We start from the raw sequence: 17,173 nt of genomic DNA on the forward strand, positions 1-17,173 counted from the left end.
TACAATACTTACACAGGGAATATAATGGTGTGACTGGATATCCCTTAGACCTTTTGGCTGTTAAAGGCCTGCATGCCTTGGAAACATTGCTTCCCAGTTTCACTGATTTTCTAGTTATTCGCTGGAAAGGAGAATTGAAAACAACAGCACAGAGAGCAGAGTGTCCATGTAATGCAAATTCTGATGTCTGATTTGGTCAGCCAGTATGATCTGGGTCCTCTTTCTGAAGGAAGGACCCAGCACTGGTCTCTGAAATGTCAACTTCTCCACTAGTTGAGAGAGCTTAGCTGGCAAACTCAGCTTATTCAAGCAGATGCCTAAAGTGTGAATAATCTCCAGAAAGCCAACCAAGCCTGCTGGGGCCTGGCAGAAATAAGGCCTTGATCATTTTTTATTACACAATGCCCACACTACTCTTAATCATGAATAGTTTCAGGGACACCAGCTCTAGTTTCAAGAGACCAGTTGTCTCCATTTTTCCTCTGCTGTGGTAAGATAACCACGTCTATGCCCTGCCTAAAGCTGACAGCTTTGGGGTGCAGCTGTGCTTTCTCCTCCCTGGGTGTAGAATTCAAAGTTGCCCATAAAAGTTAAAATCTTACTCTCTTGTAGTTAACTGGAAGTTATACTCAAGTTGAAAAACAATTAAGTTATTGTTTTTGAAGTAAGAAACTAGAAGGTTCTTACATAAAATATTTACTTTTCATCTGTGGGGGCTAAAGTAAATTATTTAGAAATAATTTAATAAAAATGCCATTAAATTTAGCTAAAATTAACAGGAAAAAGTTTGGACAAAATCAAGTATGACTCAAAGTATTTACTTACTCTTCATGGAAAATCTCAAGCCAGTTTCACAGATGTGACTAAGTGTCACTCAGTGGGGAATGGAATTGCTGGCTCCCTTCTGTGTGACAAAAGGGATACTCAGATTCAAATCTGTTTGCCTAATCTGGAGCAGGAGTTTGAACCAGCATCTTTTACCTCCCACTGGGGGGCTACAGCAATGGGTTGTTATTTTTTTTTATTTCCTGTACAAACACTTTTGTTTGGTATAAAGTTTGTTGGCGCCTGTTTTGTTTTTTGTTTTTTGTTTTTTGTTTTTTTATTTTTGCTGTAGGATAGTAAGGAGGCATTAGGACCAGAATTCCCTCTGATTCCTCTGCTCACTCTTGGTTTTGCCAAATGGCACAGGAGTTTGTAATTCTAGCCTTCTGCTTTTATTGAAAATGCCAATGCAGTTTTCTTTTTCCTCTTATTTATTAAGGATTGTTAAAGCAGTCATGGGTTTGCTTGGTTGGGGGAATGATTTTGGCAGAATTGAACAAATAGTCATTGCAGGAAATTTAGTTGTTCAGAATAAAGAACAACTCTAAATAAAAGAACAGCTCTAAATGAAAGAACTACTCTAAAGACCTAGACTGGTATTTAGAGTAGCAGAGAGGAGATTATTATTTGAACTTGCTCTGTCCTTAGATAAGCAGAAATTCAGAGAAAACATAAAAGATGTAATGACTTTAAGATTTGTTTCACCAATGGATGAGATTACATTTATATGCTTTTAGTTAGAGGTGGAAAATCAGAACCTTCGCTTGATCAACCAAAAGCAAACCAAAGAGATGAAAACAGTACAATCTAAACTGCAAGGTAAATGTACAAATCTTCTGAAAACTTCTCTCTCTATGGCATATTTCTTTCTATTCCCTATTAATTTGTGCATCTACATGATTGAAAATATTCTGTGAAATCACAAAGATTTCAGAGAGTATGAACTGACATACAGGTGACTGTACATGAAGGTGTTAGGAAGGAATCATTTGGTTTTATGCTGAAAAGACACACAGACAAGGCACAACTGGTATTACTGGAGTGAATGGGTACCACTGTTACTTAAGAGGTTCTACAAGTAATAAGATTTTACTGGATTTAGGAGAGAACTTTGCTTTCACATCTTTACAGCATAGGTGGTCATAAAACTGTTAAAGAACACATGAATGTCACTCTGCATTTGCTTTTTCTAGCAAAGGGTCAGCTGGGAATCAGAACTCCAATCAGATATTTTTTGTTACTACCTTTGACTACAGTGATCCAAAATCTTAATTCAGACCCAGTATCACTAAGTTCCTCTCCAAATGGGTACAGCAAATTTAAAACTCATGAAGTGTAAATAGAAAAGAGAGGAATATTCCCTCCAAGAAGCATTGTTATAAGATCAAAGTTGAATTTTTTTCCCCACCATGTTGCCTGTTCATCAACTTAAGTGTGTCTGAAGGTTCCCCTTGTCCTCTCCACATTTGGTTGATCTGACAATTTACTATAATTTGAAAATTTTGTTAATTTGATACCTAGCCCTCATTTCTTGATAATGTATCTTACATATACCTGTAAATACACAAATATTTAGAAATGTGTGTAGAGGATATGCATAATATGCATAATATATGAGAATACAAAAATTTACAAATTCATATACAATATAAAGTTTTTAAACTCAAATGCACTTTTCTGTTAATGAAGAAACTGGATAGTTTTAGTTCTTTGCTATCATTTGATAAGTAGCAACATACTTCTTCCATATACTTCTAGTCATTCTCTTCTGAGAGATCTATTTAAAGGCTTTTTGACACCAAAACTTTTGTAGTTTCCAATGCACAGTTACTGATGTGCCCAAAAATATTAAGAAATTTATTACCATTTGTAGTGTCCGTGCTGGTGACAGGCTATAAATTATGAACATGTGGTGCTGTTTTAAGCAATTTTACAGGTAGAGTAAGGGCCTTTTGTTCCTGGATCCACCACAGGGATTTTTATGAACAGGGATGGACAGATTTCATGTTTGAGGCAGTTCATCAATTTCTGCATTCACTTTCTCTTGAAGTTCTCCTCCATATAGACCTTCTAAACCTGGTAACTTACTCTTCTGTATTTCCTGTGAAATTGTTAAAAGATTTTTTTCTTTCTATTATTATATAAATTTTTAAGAATTAGAAACATTACTCTGGGTTTCTCCTGATACAGAGAGATGTCAGGTAGCTTTTTTTTTCCTATAATACATTTTATTATCTTTTTTTCCCCTAAATTTTAGTTACCTTTAAAAAAAAAACTTTGCACTGTAGAGTAAAGAGAAGAGTTGCATAGCTTGTTGTATCTCACTAACACAAGATTTCTGAATTACTATTCTTCAGAAGCTACTGGTAAGAAATCTGTTACCTCAACACAAAAGCCTGGAGAGTGTCAGCGATTAAGCAGTTTGACTTTTGGATGCTTTTCAAATAGAGCAAGAAGTCCTCAACCCTCTCCTAAGCTTGAAGAAATAAGCAAGGCTTCATCTAAGGAGTCAGACTACCCTGAAGGCAAAACCATGCCAGGTACCTTGTCATCAACACTGCCATCTTTGTTCTGACACAAGCAGGAAACTAAAATCAACAACTCTGTCAGTGCACCCAAACTAGCTGTTTTCAAACTGCATACCACTACTGTCTCCCTCTTCATTGCTACTCTTCTACTACTAGGAAGAAATCATCCTGTTGAGCACTAGAATCTCTGTAATACCACTAATACATTATCTGGCAGCATGCAGAGGCTCCTGGGTGCTTTGGCTGCAAAGTAAAGATGTGGCTGTGACCTTTGTTGTTGCTCTGGTCCTTTGCTCAAATCCCTTGTACTGTTTATGACTTCAGTATTTTCTCCACAGTTAATCATGGTATCCAAAATGGCAACCTAAAGTCTTTTGAAAATCAGAAACTGAAAGAGGTCCTATGAATATTTTGTGTATTTATATTACAGCAAGTTCATTATGAAGGTGGCTATGTATTATTACTTCTATTTTTACAGAGGAGAGAATTGAAGTAAGAGTGATTTTTCCCAGAGAAAGGATAAGGCATAGAATCTTAGGCTTGCCTAGATGGAAACAGATAATTTTGGGGACTTCATTACTTAATGTGGGTGAAATTAACACCTTTGCATTATTCAGTCCACTTTAACTTTACACAGGTATTTAACACAGCCTTTTCTAAGTGTCTGTGAAGAAAAACCCTAGTTCTTGCATCCAGTTTAATTTGAGAACATGCAGGCCTCACTAACATGTTGCAAGCTCTAGCTCTTTCTTGTAAAACCAGGTAAAAGCAAAGAGCAGGAACAAAGCTATTTTTAACACAGCGTCTTTCCTGAAGTACTTTCCATGAGACTCTTGTGTATTTTAAGCATTCACCATTGGGAATACAATTATAGCTCCCAGAATAAATTTCTGTGTATAAACACTGTAGAAATGCTCACAATACTTGATTTGTTAATGAAAATCCTTTCTGACAAGCTTTATTAAACTTTAACTTTCCTTAGATTTAATAAAGCAGCTAAATTTTTATGCCCTCTTAAGTAGTTGGCTTTTTGTTAGTTTTGTTTGTTTGTTTGTTTTCACACATACATGGCTTTAAAATATGGCTCCAGTCTGCTTATCTTTATATTTATTGACATTTTTAGTTCAGCTAGAACTTTGAGTAACATTTATTACAGTTTTTTGGCAAACTTAATTTGAATTCAGTCACATTAAAAAAATTATGGTATTTTTCTTCATGTGTATTATTTACAGTATTAAAAACCGCAAATGTTCTCATGCATTTGAAATTACTACCTACTTGCTACTTGCAGACGTGATGACAAAACCATTTATAGGTCAGGTTTGCTAAAGTAATTTTCTCCTGTTCATTATATTCCTCCTCCAGAGAAGGATATCCTGGAAACTACCTTTGCTGGTCCTGTACATGAGACAAATAAAGGTCAGAAGTCATTGCAACAAAGTTCCTCTGGTTCAGAGCAGAACAAAAATGTGAGAACAAGCTGCTCATCCAAAGACATAGACAGTGACATGTCAAAGAACTCATGCACTACTGGGAGTGACTGGAGCTCAGATGAGGATGGAGGAGACAATAAAGGACTGAAATCCAGGTGTGCATCAACTCTTTCAAGCCACACATCTGAAGAGAATGCAAGGTACAGTAGAGTGGGAAGTGAAATGTATTTGACAGCATCTGATGACAGCAGTTCTCTTTTTGAAGAAGAGAGTTTTGATGTTAAGAGGACTCAGCAAAAGAAGCTATACTCATGGCAGCAAGGGTCCCAAAGAAAAGGCCTGAACAATCCGGGTGGAAAGTGCAACTCTGACTTCACAAGGAAAAAGAAAGACCAAGACAGTTCTTCAGATGAACTGAATAAGAAATTTCAATCACAGAGGCTTGATTATTCATCCTCATCCAGTGAGGCAAATACCCCAAGTCCAATTTTAACTCCTTCTCTGACACCCAAACACCCAATTCCAGCAACTTCTGCAGGTTCTCAATGCACAACTCCATCAGATTTTCCCTCAAATTTGCCACATCCAAAGTTACGGACTCCTAATGTCTTTAGTCTAAATTCAGTGTTAGCAAAGAAACACCTAAGCCAGCCCCAGCTGAGTTCTGACAGAATGTTTGGTAGGAACAGAAATGCCATAAGCATGATCCGTCCGTGGAGACCTCAGGAAACAGACATAGATCTGGTGGATGGAGAAGATGCTGATGTTTTAGAGAAAATGGAGATTAGCTGTGATGAAGGAGTGTTTACCTATGACACCACTGAAGCACAAAATGCTGAAGCCCAAGAACTTTGTGATATGACAAAAAAGGGTGCTAGCAACAAACCTCCAACGCCTCCATTGCATCGATTTCCTTCCTGGGTAAGTGTGTTTATAGGGATTTTTCCTGCTGGCAAAACTAACTTATTTTCATTACTCTCTTCTGGGATTTTTTTTGCCTTTATTTTAATTACTTTCTGTTTCTTGACAAGACAGGGCATTACCTTCATCATAACTACAAGCTCAGAATCTAGTTTTATTTTCAGCACAGTATTCCTGCCACTGAAAAACATAGTCTGTATTTTATAGACAAACCTAGATTTTTTTCATGTGACATGTAAGTTATGTATGTCTTCTTGAGTGTATCCAAGGATGTAATGCTTATGACTACATTTATTTATTTATCTGAACACTAATACAGCCCAAGAATGTTGTCAATGCCCTTGCTGTAACCACTGTACCACTCACAATCTAGACAATTAAGTTGACAGCAGACAACTACAAATTACAGAAGTAATTGATCACATTTCCAAGTAAAATTTTAAAGCCATCAGTCAGGATATTAAAATAGATATTAATATGTCTTACACAAAATCCAAAATTAGCTGTGTCAAAACTCACTAATTCTGTGGTTTCAGTGTCAGAGATTTCTTAATTAATAATTTATTAAATATATTTATTAATTATTATTCGGGAATAATACATTATGTAACAACTTCTCTATATTTACTGAACTTTTTGCATTATACATTTTGTTATTGTCGTCTTTTAACACAAAATGGTTAAAAAGTTGTGTTCTAATGGCATTTCTCTGCTCCTAACACCCCATCTTCCATTAAAAAACATTCTTACTGAAGCTTCTTTGGCACCTGATAATAGTATTTTTAAGAATAAGTTACTTACGTTGTATGAAAAATGTCAGAAAAGGCTATGGCTATCAGTGTACAGCACACAAAAGAAGGATGCATTTTTCAGCTGCTATTGACAATGTCATTTTAGGAACCATTTTATCACATAGTTGCACTAACACAAAGACTAGGAGGCTAAACAGAACAAAAGTAATTGTTGTATTTTAATTATCTACTATCAAATCCATTCTGCTTGTATAGGAAAGTAGAATTTATGCTGTAGCCAAATCTGGTTTAAGGATGTCTGAAGCTTTCACCATGGAATCTCTTAATAAAAGTAAGTGGTTTAGCTGTTCATTGTCCCATTGACATAAGTTCTCTTCTTCTGGTGATTTTTGAGCAAGGACCTTTAAAATATTTTTAGAAAGGTTTATTTAACAGCTGTTTAAAGCCTAGAAGATTATTGGTTATCTTCTGGTACCTCACATCTTGACTTTGTGCTGAATTTGTACTTTGTTCATTCCAGTTTACTTTGCATTTCACTACTTTGAAGAATCTATACCAAGTACCAATTTTAAAAGGGCTAATGTTCGTGACTGCAATTTTATTTATGTCTTTAAAAGCACTGTAAATTTCAAAAAGCTATAAATCTCACATCCAAAACAGTTCAAGAGTTATTTTTTTATAGCAGTTATACAATGCAAAAAATTAAATTTTAATTTTGTTAATTGGGGGGTGAATTAGGAAGGCAATTTATAAAATATGTTGCTTTTTTAGATGCTGTTTCACTGACTTCATGCTCCATATCTGGATTATACACTTCTCTGATATATAAGAACATGACCACTCCTGTCTACACCACTTTGAAAGGGGTAACTGTATTACTGTTTAAAGAAAATTTTAAAGTACCATTAGGCTTCACATCCAGGAACTTGCTATTTCACATTTGATACTACCATGCCAAATATGTTGTAAGTTGATGTATAGAGATCAAAGACCCCCAGAAGTAATAGAAATGTCAAATAGCTGGGTGGAAAAAAATACTGCCTATAAAATGTTACTGGCCTAGGTCAATTCTTCTTAGGTTCCTTGTTGATTTTTTCCAAAGGCTTGTTAATTATTAAGCAGAACCGCATGGCGTTCAATGTCATAATTAAAAGTGTGTGTATGTGTAGAAATGTCTTTGTGTCAGTGCCAAAGCTGTTTCTAGTCACACAGCCAGCAGTCAGTAATCACAGCATTGTTTGTCTCCTGGCAGCCTTTTGTGATTTGGAAAGACCCATGCCTTGAGCTACCTCAGGTTTCTGTTTTAAAGTATGGGTGTGGTTGAGTATGCAGAGGGCAGAGGGAATTCAGTTTCATGTTAATATTTTTGTGCCAAAACTCACAACCCAGGCAAGAACAGCTCTGAGTATTGTGGAGCCAGCAGAGCCCTGCCACAGTATGAAGGAAATGACTGATGCCCTTTATGCAAGGTATCAAAGGATGTTGTGTTCCCTTCTGCAGAAAGCAACTCAAATAAGCAGCAGCCCATTTCTGGATGAGTCGTCAGGATCTGAGGAAGAAGACAGCTCTCGGTCCAGCTCAAGGACTTCCGAGTCTGACTCTCGGAGCAGGAGTGGTCCAGGGAGCCCCCGGGCTATGAAACGAGGTGGGCAAAACCGTAAGAACAAATAACTTCTGGGAACTCTGGAAAACCAGGCAGTTTACATGATTTGCTTAGGAATTGATTTCTTCACTAAATAGCATGGACGTCTAAAATCTAGGCTCTCAAAGCCCAGATCTGTTACTCAGTCAGGAGAAATGGCTTTATTGCTGTTATTATAAATATCTTTTTAAGGCATTAATCTTGTTGTCTTGAGGGAAAAGTAACTTGTACATTTAAAGCAAGAAGCACCATTCTACCTATACTCTATCATGCCAAGGACTTCCTGTGACTTTTAATTGTAGAAAAATTTAAATTACCTAGAAAAAAAAAATGCCTTTAGAAAGAAAACACAAATATATTCAAGTTTATAAAACAATTTCATGTGATCAGAAAACAGGTGAAAAAGTTCCCTTAATAAATTATTTGGTTCTGTCACCTCATGCAATAGAAGACTTCTTTCATTTTCACAGTGATTGTCTTAAGGTCCTGTGCAAAGATTTAGTTAGAACACTTAAATCTGGTAATGTTCTGTGTTCTGTGGAAGACAAATCTCACAGTTCTAGGTGACTGTGTTTTCCATCTGCAAAATGGAAATAATATGCATCATAATATTGAAAGATACAGTCCTTCCTCATTAGGTGATGTTATCAGTGTTACATCTCTGTGAGTATTTCTTCACTGTGTAAACTAAGGGAGTCCAACATCCCAGTGTGGCCAAGTGTTAAGATTCCTCATTATATGTTGCTTTAGAAAGCTAAATAACATTATTGGGCAGTCTCAGTTATACATGCAAAAATCCCAGTTACCAGGAGCTCCATTCAGTGACCCTGCAGCAGAGGGGCAGAGCCACTGGTCCCACTCAGCATTTCCAGTGGCAGCCACAGCTGGAGCCCAGTCCTTTTCCAGTGATGTAGTTTTGCCACACTAGTGTGAAAAGGACCCATAGATCCTGCTTCCCAGCAGCTCCATCCTGCTGAGCAGAAACCAGTGCCTTGGCTGCAGACATATCTCATGTTATGTACTTAACACAACAGGAAAGCTAAATTGGGTAATTTAAAAGCTGGTTTCACCTGCACTTTATATCTGTGTCTGTAAAATGGAACCATTCCTTTTGTTCATGCATTGTTTCGTGTGTGGAAACCTTTCTTAACCACAAACACATATGTACATGTCTTCATTCAGATCATATTCTTTAAAAATCTAGGCAGTCACACATTTCACCAAAAGCACAATTGGCTCGCTGCAATTTGTTACGAAAGATCCATCGTAAGAAGAGCCCACTCTCAAAGTCTTGGTGGCTTATTACTCAAGCAATAAATGAGAAAAGCCTTTTTTAAGAATAAAATTGGCAAATGAGTTGGGAAATTATTGAAACAAAGGAAAAAAGGCTTTTCATTTCAGTTTTAGAGTATAACCTTGCAGAGTGGAAGACTAGTCCTTACAAAAGAAGATGTTCACATGCATGAAAATATTTCTGTAATGAATGAGGGAGCAGTTTGAATTTTTATTACTGATCCACTAGAATTGAAAGCAGGGTACATTTTTTCAGGATTAAAGCTAATAAACTCTAAAATCCTCCTGAAATATGAAAATCAAACTTTTAGAAAACCCTGGTATACAAATCCATGCTGATTGCAAAACAGTCACCTAAAGTTTCAACACAAAGCAGATGTTGAGAATGACCTCTTAGTACATGGGCAGTTGCCTGAGAAATCCAGATGCTATAGTGAGTCAGAAAGTGAAGGGGGAAGGTTGCTAAGTTTAATTAAAGATCCTGGGGTTTTTTCCTAGACAATGAGTATGATTCATGGCACTAACTCCCTCCTTAAAGAAGCTGTGGTAATGTAGCAGAAGGTGATAATATACAGAAGACATTTTTTTGTTGTTCCATTTATAAGAGACTTTAACTGCTTAATTATGAATAAAATGAGAATTAGCTAATAGTTCAGTGTGCTGATATTCTATAAAATTCTTGGTTCCTGATGGATTTATGTTGATACTTATGTTTGCCTGCAGATTCTATTAAGATGTTTCTTCTGCATGGCTGTTCTGATCTCAGTTGTTTCTAAAGTAATAAAGATGTATATATAAAGAACTCTTTTTTCTTTTACCACAGGTGCATCTCTGTCTTCTGTGACCTCAGAAAGTGACTATGCTATTCCTCCAGATGCATATTCAGTAGATACAGACTATTCAGAGCCAGAGCAGAAACTTCCTAAGACCTCTTCCTCATCTAGTGATAATGGAAAAAATGTGAGTACTGAAGTTCTGTGAAGTGTACCTGAGCTACTGTGTGTATATTTATGTCCAAAGACTGCTACCAAACCTTTTCATTCAGTCTTGCTGACTCACAGCAAAATATACCAACAGTGTTAGCCAAGTAAGACTGTAATTAGTGAAGGAAAGTGGAAGATAATTCTAAGCTTTCCTATATAATGAAGGAAAAATAGGTTGACAACTCCAGAATTCAATCCAAATTACTTGAAATTTCCTTTCTTGTAACCAGGTCTGCTATCAGATTGCATATGAAATACTCAAAACAGTTTAAAATTATTATTTGAATAGTTAGGTGAATAGAAGGGGAGCTGAAGTCATCAGTAGAAATCTATGTGCAGTAATAAGTTTCTATCCTTTCCTCATACAGGGAAAACATCAGAGAAATCCTAGGTAGAGTAATATGTGAAGACAGGCCAAACCAAACCATTATGAGGTATTGTCAGCCTCCAGGAGCTTCTAATGGCTCATGTTAGTAGTTAGTGTCTTAACATACAAGTGGATTGACAACCTGCTGATGAAGATAGTTTTAGGCTCTTCACAGAGCAAAACTGTGAACTCTGTTCTGCAGAGGTACACACTAGAGGTTTGTCTGTGAGGAGCTCTGAATTAGAGTGCTTTATATCTGGTTTTCAGGTTAGGACCTGGACTTGGGAAAAACAGAATACTTTATATTTTATTAATCTTGTTCCTTGTTTAATATAAACAACTGGAAAGTAAAATCAGAAATCATCATATTCTTCATTATTTTCTGTAGTTTGGGGCACTTACTCTCCTTCATGTACTATAACAGTAAGTAGGGATATCCATTAGTTAACCCATGTGCATGACATTTGTCCTAATCAATGCCTGTAAAAACATTGTCCTTGGATTAAAAATGTACCTCTTTGTGTATATTTATACCTATTTCTGAGGGGCAGAGGTATATATGTGTATCTAAGCACTTTTTATCTAACTTCTAAACAACCAGGAACCTTTGGAAAAATCTGGATATCTGTTAAAAATGGGTGGCAAAGTAAAGACCTGGAAACGACGGTGGTTTGTGCTTAAAGGAGGTGAATTGCTGTATTACAAATCTCCAGTAAGTACATGTAACTTGTTATGTATTAGATTGTTTACTGATAATCTAAGGCTGCTAGAAGGAAAAATATGCATGCACTTCTGGTTTCTGAGCTGTTACAGAGTGATTTAGTACTCACTTCCTCAAGAGGTGTACAAGGTACACAATGTCTAACTAGAAAGTATTTTTCAAGATTAATGTTTAAATTAGTCTTATATTAATTTATTGCTGTTTGTTGGTAGATTTAAAATACTCTTTTTCCATTCTTTCCATACCAGAGTGATGTTATTCGAAAGCCTCAAGGTCAAATTGAGCTAAATGCATCTAGCCACATTGAAAGAGGTGATGGAAAACAAACAATTCAGGTGCCTGCTTTTCTCCTCTGTTGCTGTTTCAGCATTCCCTCCATCCCCAAAGCCAACCCCTTGTTCCAGTCCCTGTTGCACTGGAAGTCCGAGTGGACTTGGAATTGAATAATGTGCTTTTCATTTGAAACCAAAGAATTGTTTCAGTGACAGGAAATATAAAAAGGCCTACCTGGGGTCTTTTTTGTATTGCCACAAAGGTTAGATCATCACATATGGGATAGAAATAAAGAGAGCAGTCTTGGAGTCAGCCATTGAGGTAGAGAGAATTCATTTGTCTGAAAGGAGAACTGGGTTTTTTCAACTTGCCATCCTGGAACTTCCCAGATAAAGATTTAGATTGAGATTCTCTGCTCTGTCTTGTCATGGAATGTTTCATTACTGAAAAGTACTTTGGGGAAGATAAACTCCCTGAAGTTGTGGAGCTACATTGGGTGGTGTATGTTACATATCCCACACTGTGGGGTCAAATATGTCAATTCTTGAAGCTCAAGACTCCTTGTTACTACACAGCTGACCACAGAGAAACGAACATACTACCTGACTGCAGATTCCCCCAACATCTTAGAGGAATGGATCAAAGTACTGCAGAATGTTCTCAAAATACAGGCTGCCAGCCCACTCTTTGTACAGTCTGAAATCAAGCCAACCATGAAAGGATTACTTACAAAGGTAGGAAAACACTTCTTGCCCCAGTCTGCTTTTTTCCAACACTGTTTAGGCCAACAGTGGCCTTACTGGGCTTTAAATGAGCATCTCATCTAATGCTCTGATTCTTTTGCCCTTAATAGAGTCACAATTTTAATTTTATGTCCAGTGATGTGGATAGGAATTTGAACCAAGACATGCATTCCCAATATCATCAGAGTTCAGAGATGGTGAAAATAGTCGGTATTTCTCTGTCATGATTATTACTGATGTTCTGTAATTACAGGTGAAACATGGATATTCCAAAAGGGTTTGGTGTACCTTAGTTGGAAAAACTTTGTATTATTTCCGTAATCAAGAAGACAAGGTAGGTCCCTTTCTTGTTTATTCAGAGAATGTAGACTTTAAACAGAAACCTACATCTTCATTAAGGTACAGTTGGCCTTGGTATTATACACAGATTGTCAGCCTGGAAGATTCTGCCTAATAGCCAGCAATGCAGACCACATCCATTGGTCTCTTTCTACAGGATGTGATCCATGTTATGTATGTTATCCCTAGATGAAGGGGGCACTGGTTTGCCTGGAGTTCAGGTGTCCCTTTCTGACAGGCATCAGAAAAGACCCAGCTGTCATGTAGTTCTGGAAGCAAACTCTTTCTTATATGCCTTGCAGTGGGCAGTGACTGAGAGTTTCAAGAATTTAAATGTTCTTTCTGTCCCTCAGTTGACTTCCAAATCCTTTTGTTTGGTATGTCACTGTATGTACACAGTGCTGCAAGAGCTAGGACACTTCCTAGACATGACTTTCACTCGTCCCTTTGCTCCCAAGGCATTGTATTTTGTCACAAGAAACATCTTTTTAATGGAGGCAGGTCGGAAACAGGATTTTGAACAGTCCACTGAGCCATTATTAAAAAAATCAGTAGAAATTCTCATATTTGTAATTCTGTTTTAAGAAGACAATGACACTGGAGTCAGTAATTCATGGCTTTTGCATAGAGCCAGTTATATCCTTTGTCATCCTTTCCTTTTATAGCCATTTAAAACTCAACAAAACCCCATTTCTAGAACTGTATTAATAAGATAGCAGTAACCATCCATCAAATTTTTTCTCTTTAAAACAATGTAAAACAGGGTTTTGGAATCAACTGGCTTGAGTATAATCTCAAGCTCATCCTACAGAGACATTAAAATTAACTTTACAATTTCTCCTAAGGAAAAATCTCAATGTTTAACATATCTGAATTTATACATTTTCATCACTGAATATTTTGGCATTTTAGCATGCTCTTTAGTGAAGAATTTTGCTGGATTCTTGTGAATAATTCCCTCACATCTGGAAGAAGTTTAGCTGCCCTTTTAAAGTAAAATTGAAATGAGTTTGCTAACTTGGAACAGAATGAGAATTCAGCTTTTGTAAGCAGAATATGTATGAAAAGTTTTCCAAAGCTACTTTATTTCTAATGTTCAACAATATGCTAATTAAAATCATGTTTTCTGTAGCTGACTGTGGCTGTGCAGAAATAAATTACACTATCTGCAGTGGTTAATACAATAATGGAGTCCATTTAATTGACCTCCTTTCAAAATGGAATTCAAACTAAAAGCCAGCCAATTGTGTTTTACTTAAACTTGGTGAATAAATCAATCTTGACTACTTAGATGTGAAACAATATCTTTTGATTCTCAGAATCTTATCTTACTCAAAAAGTTGAATGCTTCAGAAGCACTACAGAAAATACAAATCACCACATCATTTTTTAATCCTTACCAGTGGCACTGTGAGAGGAGGGAGTTTTGTGTAGAGCAACCAGTCAGCCTCTCTCAGTCCTGTCACCCAGTTGTGAAGAGATTTCATCCTGTATTTATGTTTGTTGAGGCTTCCTGTTGATAAGGGCTAAGAAAGAAATATTTCTGTGAAAATTTCCTCTTGAATGGCTTTTTTAGATAATATATTTTCTGCTAAATGATGCTAACTACATAAACAGCTCAACACTGAAGCTCTGTGATCTCTCAGACTGGAGAAAGAAACCAACTAGAAGGTCTATCACACAAAAAATCTAACTTTTGAATTTAGAGTATGAACAAACCAGATACATCAACAATACATTCCTGTCCTCTAAAATAACAAGATCATAATTAAAGTTCTAGGCTTGACACAGGAAATTTTTGCTTGGAACCAGGTTTGGGAACTCTGAAGAATGACTTCTCTCACCCTAACATACATTTATTGCATTAGCTATATATGGAGGCAGATCTGGAAAAGAATTTTTGAAAATCTCATTTTCAGACTTTGGCACATACCAGTCTCATTTTGAGTCTCATTTCTCTGCAAGATCTGGCTTATCTGAAATTCCTTGGCAGGACTGAAAATAAGTAAATACAAATGGGTACAGATGGTAGTTCACATTTTAATTTCTATTTGCAGAATAAGAAAAAATTCTGTATAGTAGCAAATATAAAAATATATAATACAAAGTCAGTGTGCACTGAAACAAACATTACCCTTTACTTTTAGTTTCCTCTCGGTCAAATCAAGCTTTTTGAGGCAAAGGTTGAAGAAGTTGATAGATCCTGTGATTCTGATGAAGATTACGAAGCCAGTGGTCGCAGTTTATTATCAACCCATTACACTGTTGTTATCCACCCCAAAGACCAAGGACCCACTTATCTTCTCATAGGATCCAAACACGAGAAGGTAAAAAATGGATGTTTTTATTGAGTTTCAGTAGCACATCTATGAGTATGGTGCTGTGATAGGAATATTTCTAGAGGAGGACAAGGACTACAAATCACCTGGCTTGTATTTTCATAGTATTTCCTTTATTAACATTGATCAGAGTTTGTCTGCAAATCAATGGTAGTGTAGGTAATCCTTGTTAAAATAGACAAAAATATGCAGGCTTGCCTACATAAGTAGATGGTGCAGAATATCTTATATGCTGTAATGAGAATTTTGTTCACATACAGTAACTTGCAGACAGAGCTGTAGCTGAGAGGTTACAGGGTACTGTATCCATTTTCACTGACAAGACTGACATTGCTCAGACTTGCCCTACTGTAGTAAAGGAGCAATGAGAGGCGGGGTAAAAACCATTTTTATTATTGGTGCTTCATTGTTCCCAAGAAATCTTGTAGATCTCATTTTGCTTTCTGGACTTATCCCCAGGTTAGCAGGATGTGGCAGTGATAAAAAATGACTTAAGTATTTGGAAGAGGAAAGGAAGAATGCCCTGATAATTAGACATGATTTCTGAGGGTAAAAACTTTTTGAGAGCTCTGTCCAATCTTCCTTGCTTAACATTTGTAACATAGAGACCATGAAAGTGTGTTTATTTAACCAAAGGCAAACTTCTTTGAGCTTCAAAAGGAGTGCATGGTAGGGTTTTAAGCTGAGAGCAGAATCCTGCTGAAGCAGCTCCTTCCAGCACAGAACGAGTGAGCTGCTATGTTTTTCTGCTCTAGGACACATGGCTTTATCATCTGACAGTTGCAGCTGGAAGTACCAGTGTCAATGTTGGATCTGAGTTTGAACAACTTCTTTGCAAATTACTAAATGTGGAAGGTGATGCCAGTAAGTTTATTTTCATTTCAACATACTGATCTTCCAGTGCTTATTTAGTAAATGTACTTATGAACTGAATTAATTGCAAAATGTATATATTTTATCTGTTTAGCTTCTCAAATTTGGAGACATCCTACCCTTTGCCATAGCAAAGAAGGAATTACTTCCCCTCTTACAACACTGCCATCAGAAGCCTTGCAAACTGAAGCAATTAAATTATTTAAGGTAAAACCATAGCAGATGCCTTTTTTATTAATTGACTATTTTAACTCTTTGCTAAAGAATGGCTGTTATTTGGCTTACTAGATATATTCAAAAAATAAGAAAAAAGATAGGTTTATTTTTATCTTTAGTGGAGGTAACTAATGGACAACAACAAAATGTGCCCATTTTCCCTCACCAAAGACTATCATTTCCAATGTAAAGATAACCTTCAGTTGTGAGGGAGCAGTTTAGGCTTCAGCTTTTGGTGTTCCTACTTATTTGATAAGTTATTGATAAAGTGCAAGTTAGTAGAGAAATCCATGACTATCATGAGTGATAATAATTTTACCTTGAAGTTCATAGCTCCAAAGAATATAACAGCATGCACAGATCTCTGCATTCAGAAAACTGTATCTGAAATACTATTTTTTCAGTTAGATTCAGAGGAAAAAATAATAGGAAAAAGTTTTGTTGTAGATACATCTAAATCATCTGGAATATATTTTAAAAATCAGAATGAAAAGAAAGTAAATTTTAAGTTTCCGCAAGTCATGGATTATTTAAAACTGACATAGAAAGCAGGGACTGTACTGCTCTTTTTAATTAAAAAAAATATTTTCACATGAAGTAGCTATTCTTAAAAGACCAATTATTCAGTAATATAAATAGAGAAAATATTCCATAGAAAAAATATTAAAAGTATTTCACAAGAGTTGAGTTCACTTTGAAAGACTCTCACAGATCTTTAAAAATACCCATACATATATATGTGTCCCAGTGTAGTAAAAATGCTTTATGATTAGAAGACACATACTGGTTCATAACCACTGAGCCACAGTTCTTGAGAAATTCTGTGCCTTACAGCTCTGCCAGCTGGAGGCCAGGTAGGTAGTTGATGCCTATGAGAGGGGGTATGCTGCAATGTTATTAATCTCTTCCAGGCTATAAAAGCTAA

The 17,173-nt window shown here is 36.3% G+C and overlaps 1 protein-coding gene across 1 annotated transcript in view; it reads left to right on the forward strand.

Annotated features, from left to right (window-relative positions):
* PLEKHH2 (pleckstrin homology, MyTH4 and FERM domain containing H2) overlaps nucleotides 1-17,173 on the forward strand; it is a 49,080-nt gene that overhangs the window by 16,659 nt on the left and 15,248 nt on the right. Inside the window, exons 5-18 of the mRNA XM_058020818.1 lie at nucleotides 1,563-1,644; nucleotides 3,183-3,365; nucleotides 4,719-5,707; nucleotides 6,715-6,790; nucleotides 7,231-7,325; nucleotides 7,960-8,104; nucleotides 10,218-10,354; nucleotides 11,346-11,456; nucleotides 11,714-11,800; nucleotides 12,314-12,472; nucleotides 12,735-12,815; nucleotides 14,968-15,147; nucleotides 15,915-16,023; nucleotides 16,127-16,239. Coding sequence (XP_057876801.1) covers nucleotides 1,563-1,644; nucleotides 3,183-3,365; nucleotides 4,719-5,707; nucleotides 6,715-6,790; nucleotides 7,231-7,325; nucleotides 7,960-8,104; nucleotides 10,218-10,354; nucleotides 11,346-11,456; nucleotides 11,714-11,800; nucleotides 12,314-12,472; nucleotides 12,735-12,815; nucleotides 14,968-15,147; nucleotides 15,915-16,023; nucleotides 16,127-16,239 — 2,547 coding nt within the window. The remainder of the gene's footprint in view (nucleotides 1-1,562; nucleotides 1,645-3,182; nucleotides 3,366-4,718; nucleotides 5,708-6,714; nucleotides 6,791-7,230; nucleotides 7,326-7,959; nucleotides 8,105-10,217; nucleotides 10,355-11,345; nucleotides 11,457-11,713; nucleotides 11,801-12,313; nucleotides 12,473-12,734; nucleotides 12,816-14,967; nucleotides 15,148-15,914; nucleotides 16,024-16,126; nucleotides 16,240-17,173) is intronic.

Source organism: Melospiza georgiana, chromosome 3, assembly GCF_028018845.1.
Source record: "Melospiza georgiana isolate bMelGeo1 chromosome 3, bMelGeo1.pri, whole genome shotgun sequence".
Lineage (NCBI taxonomy): Eukaryota > Metazoa > Chordata > Aves > Passeriformes > Passerellidae > Melospiza > Melospiza georgiana.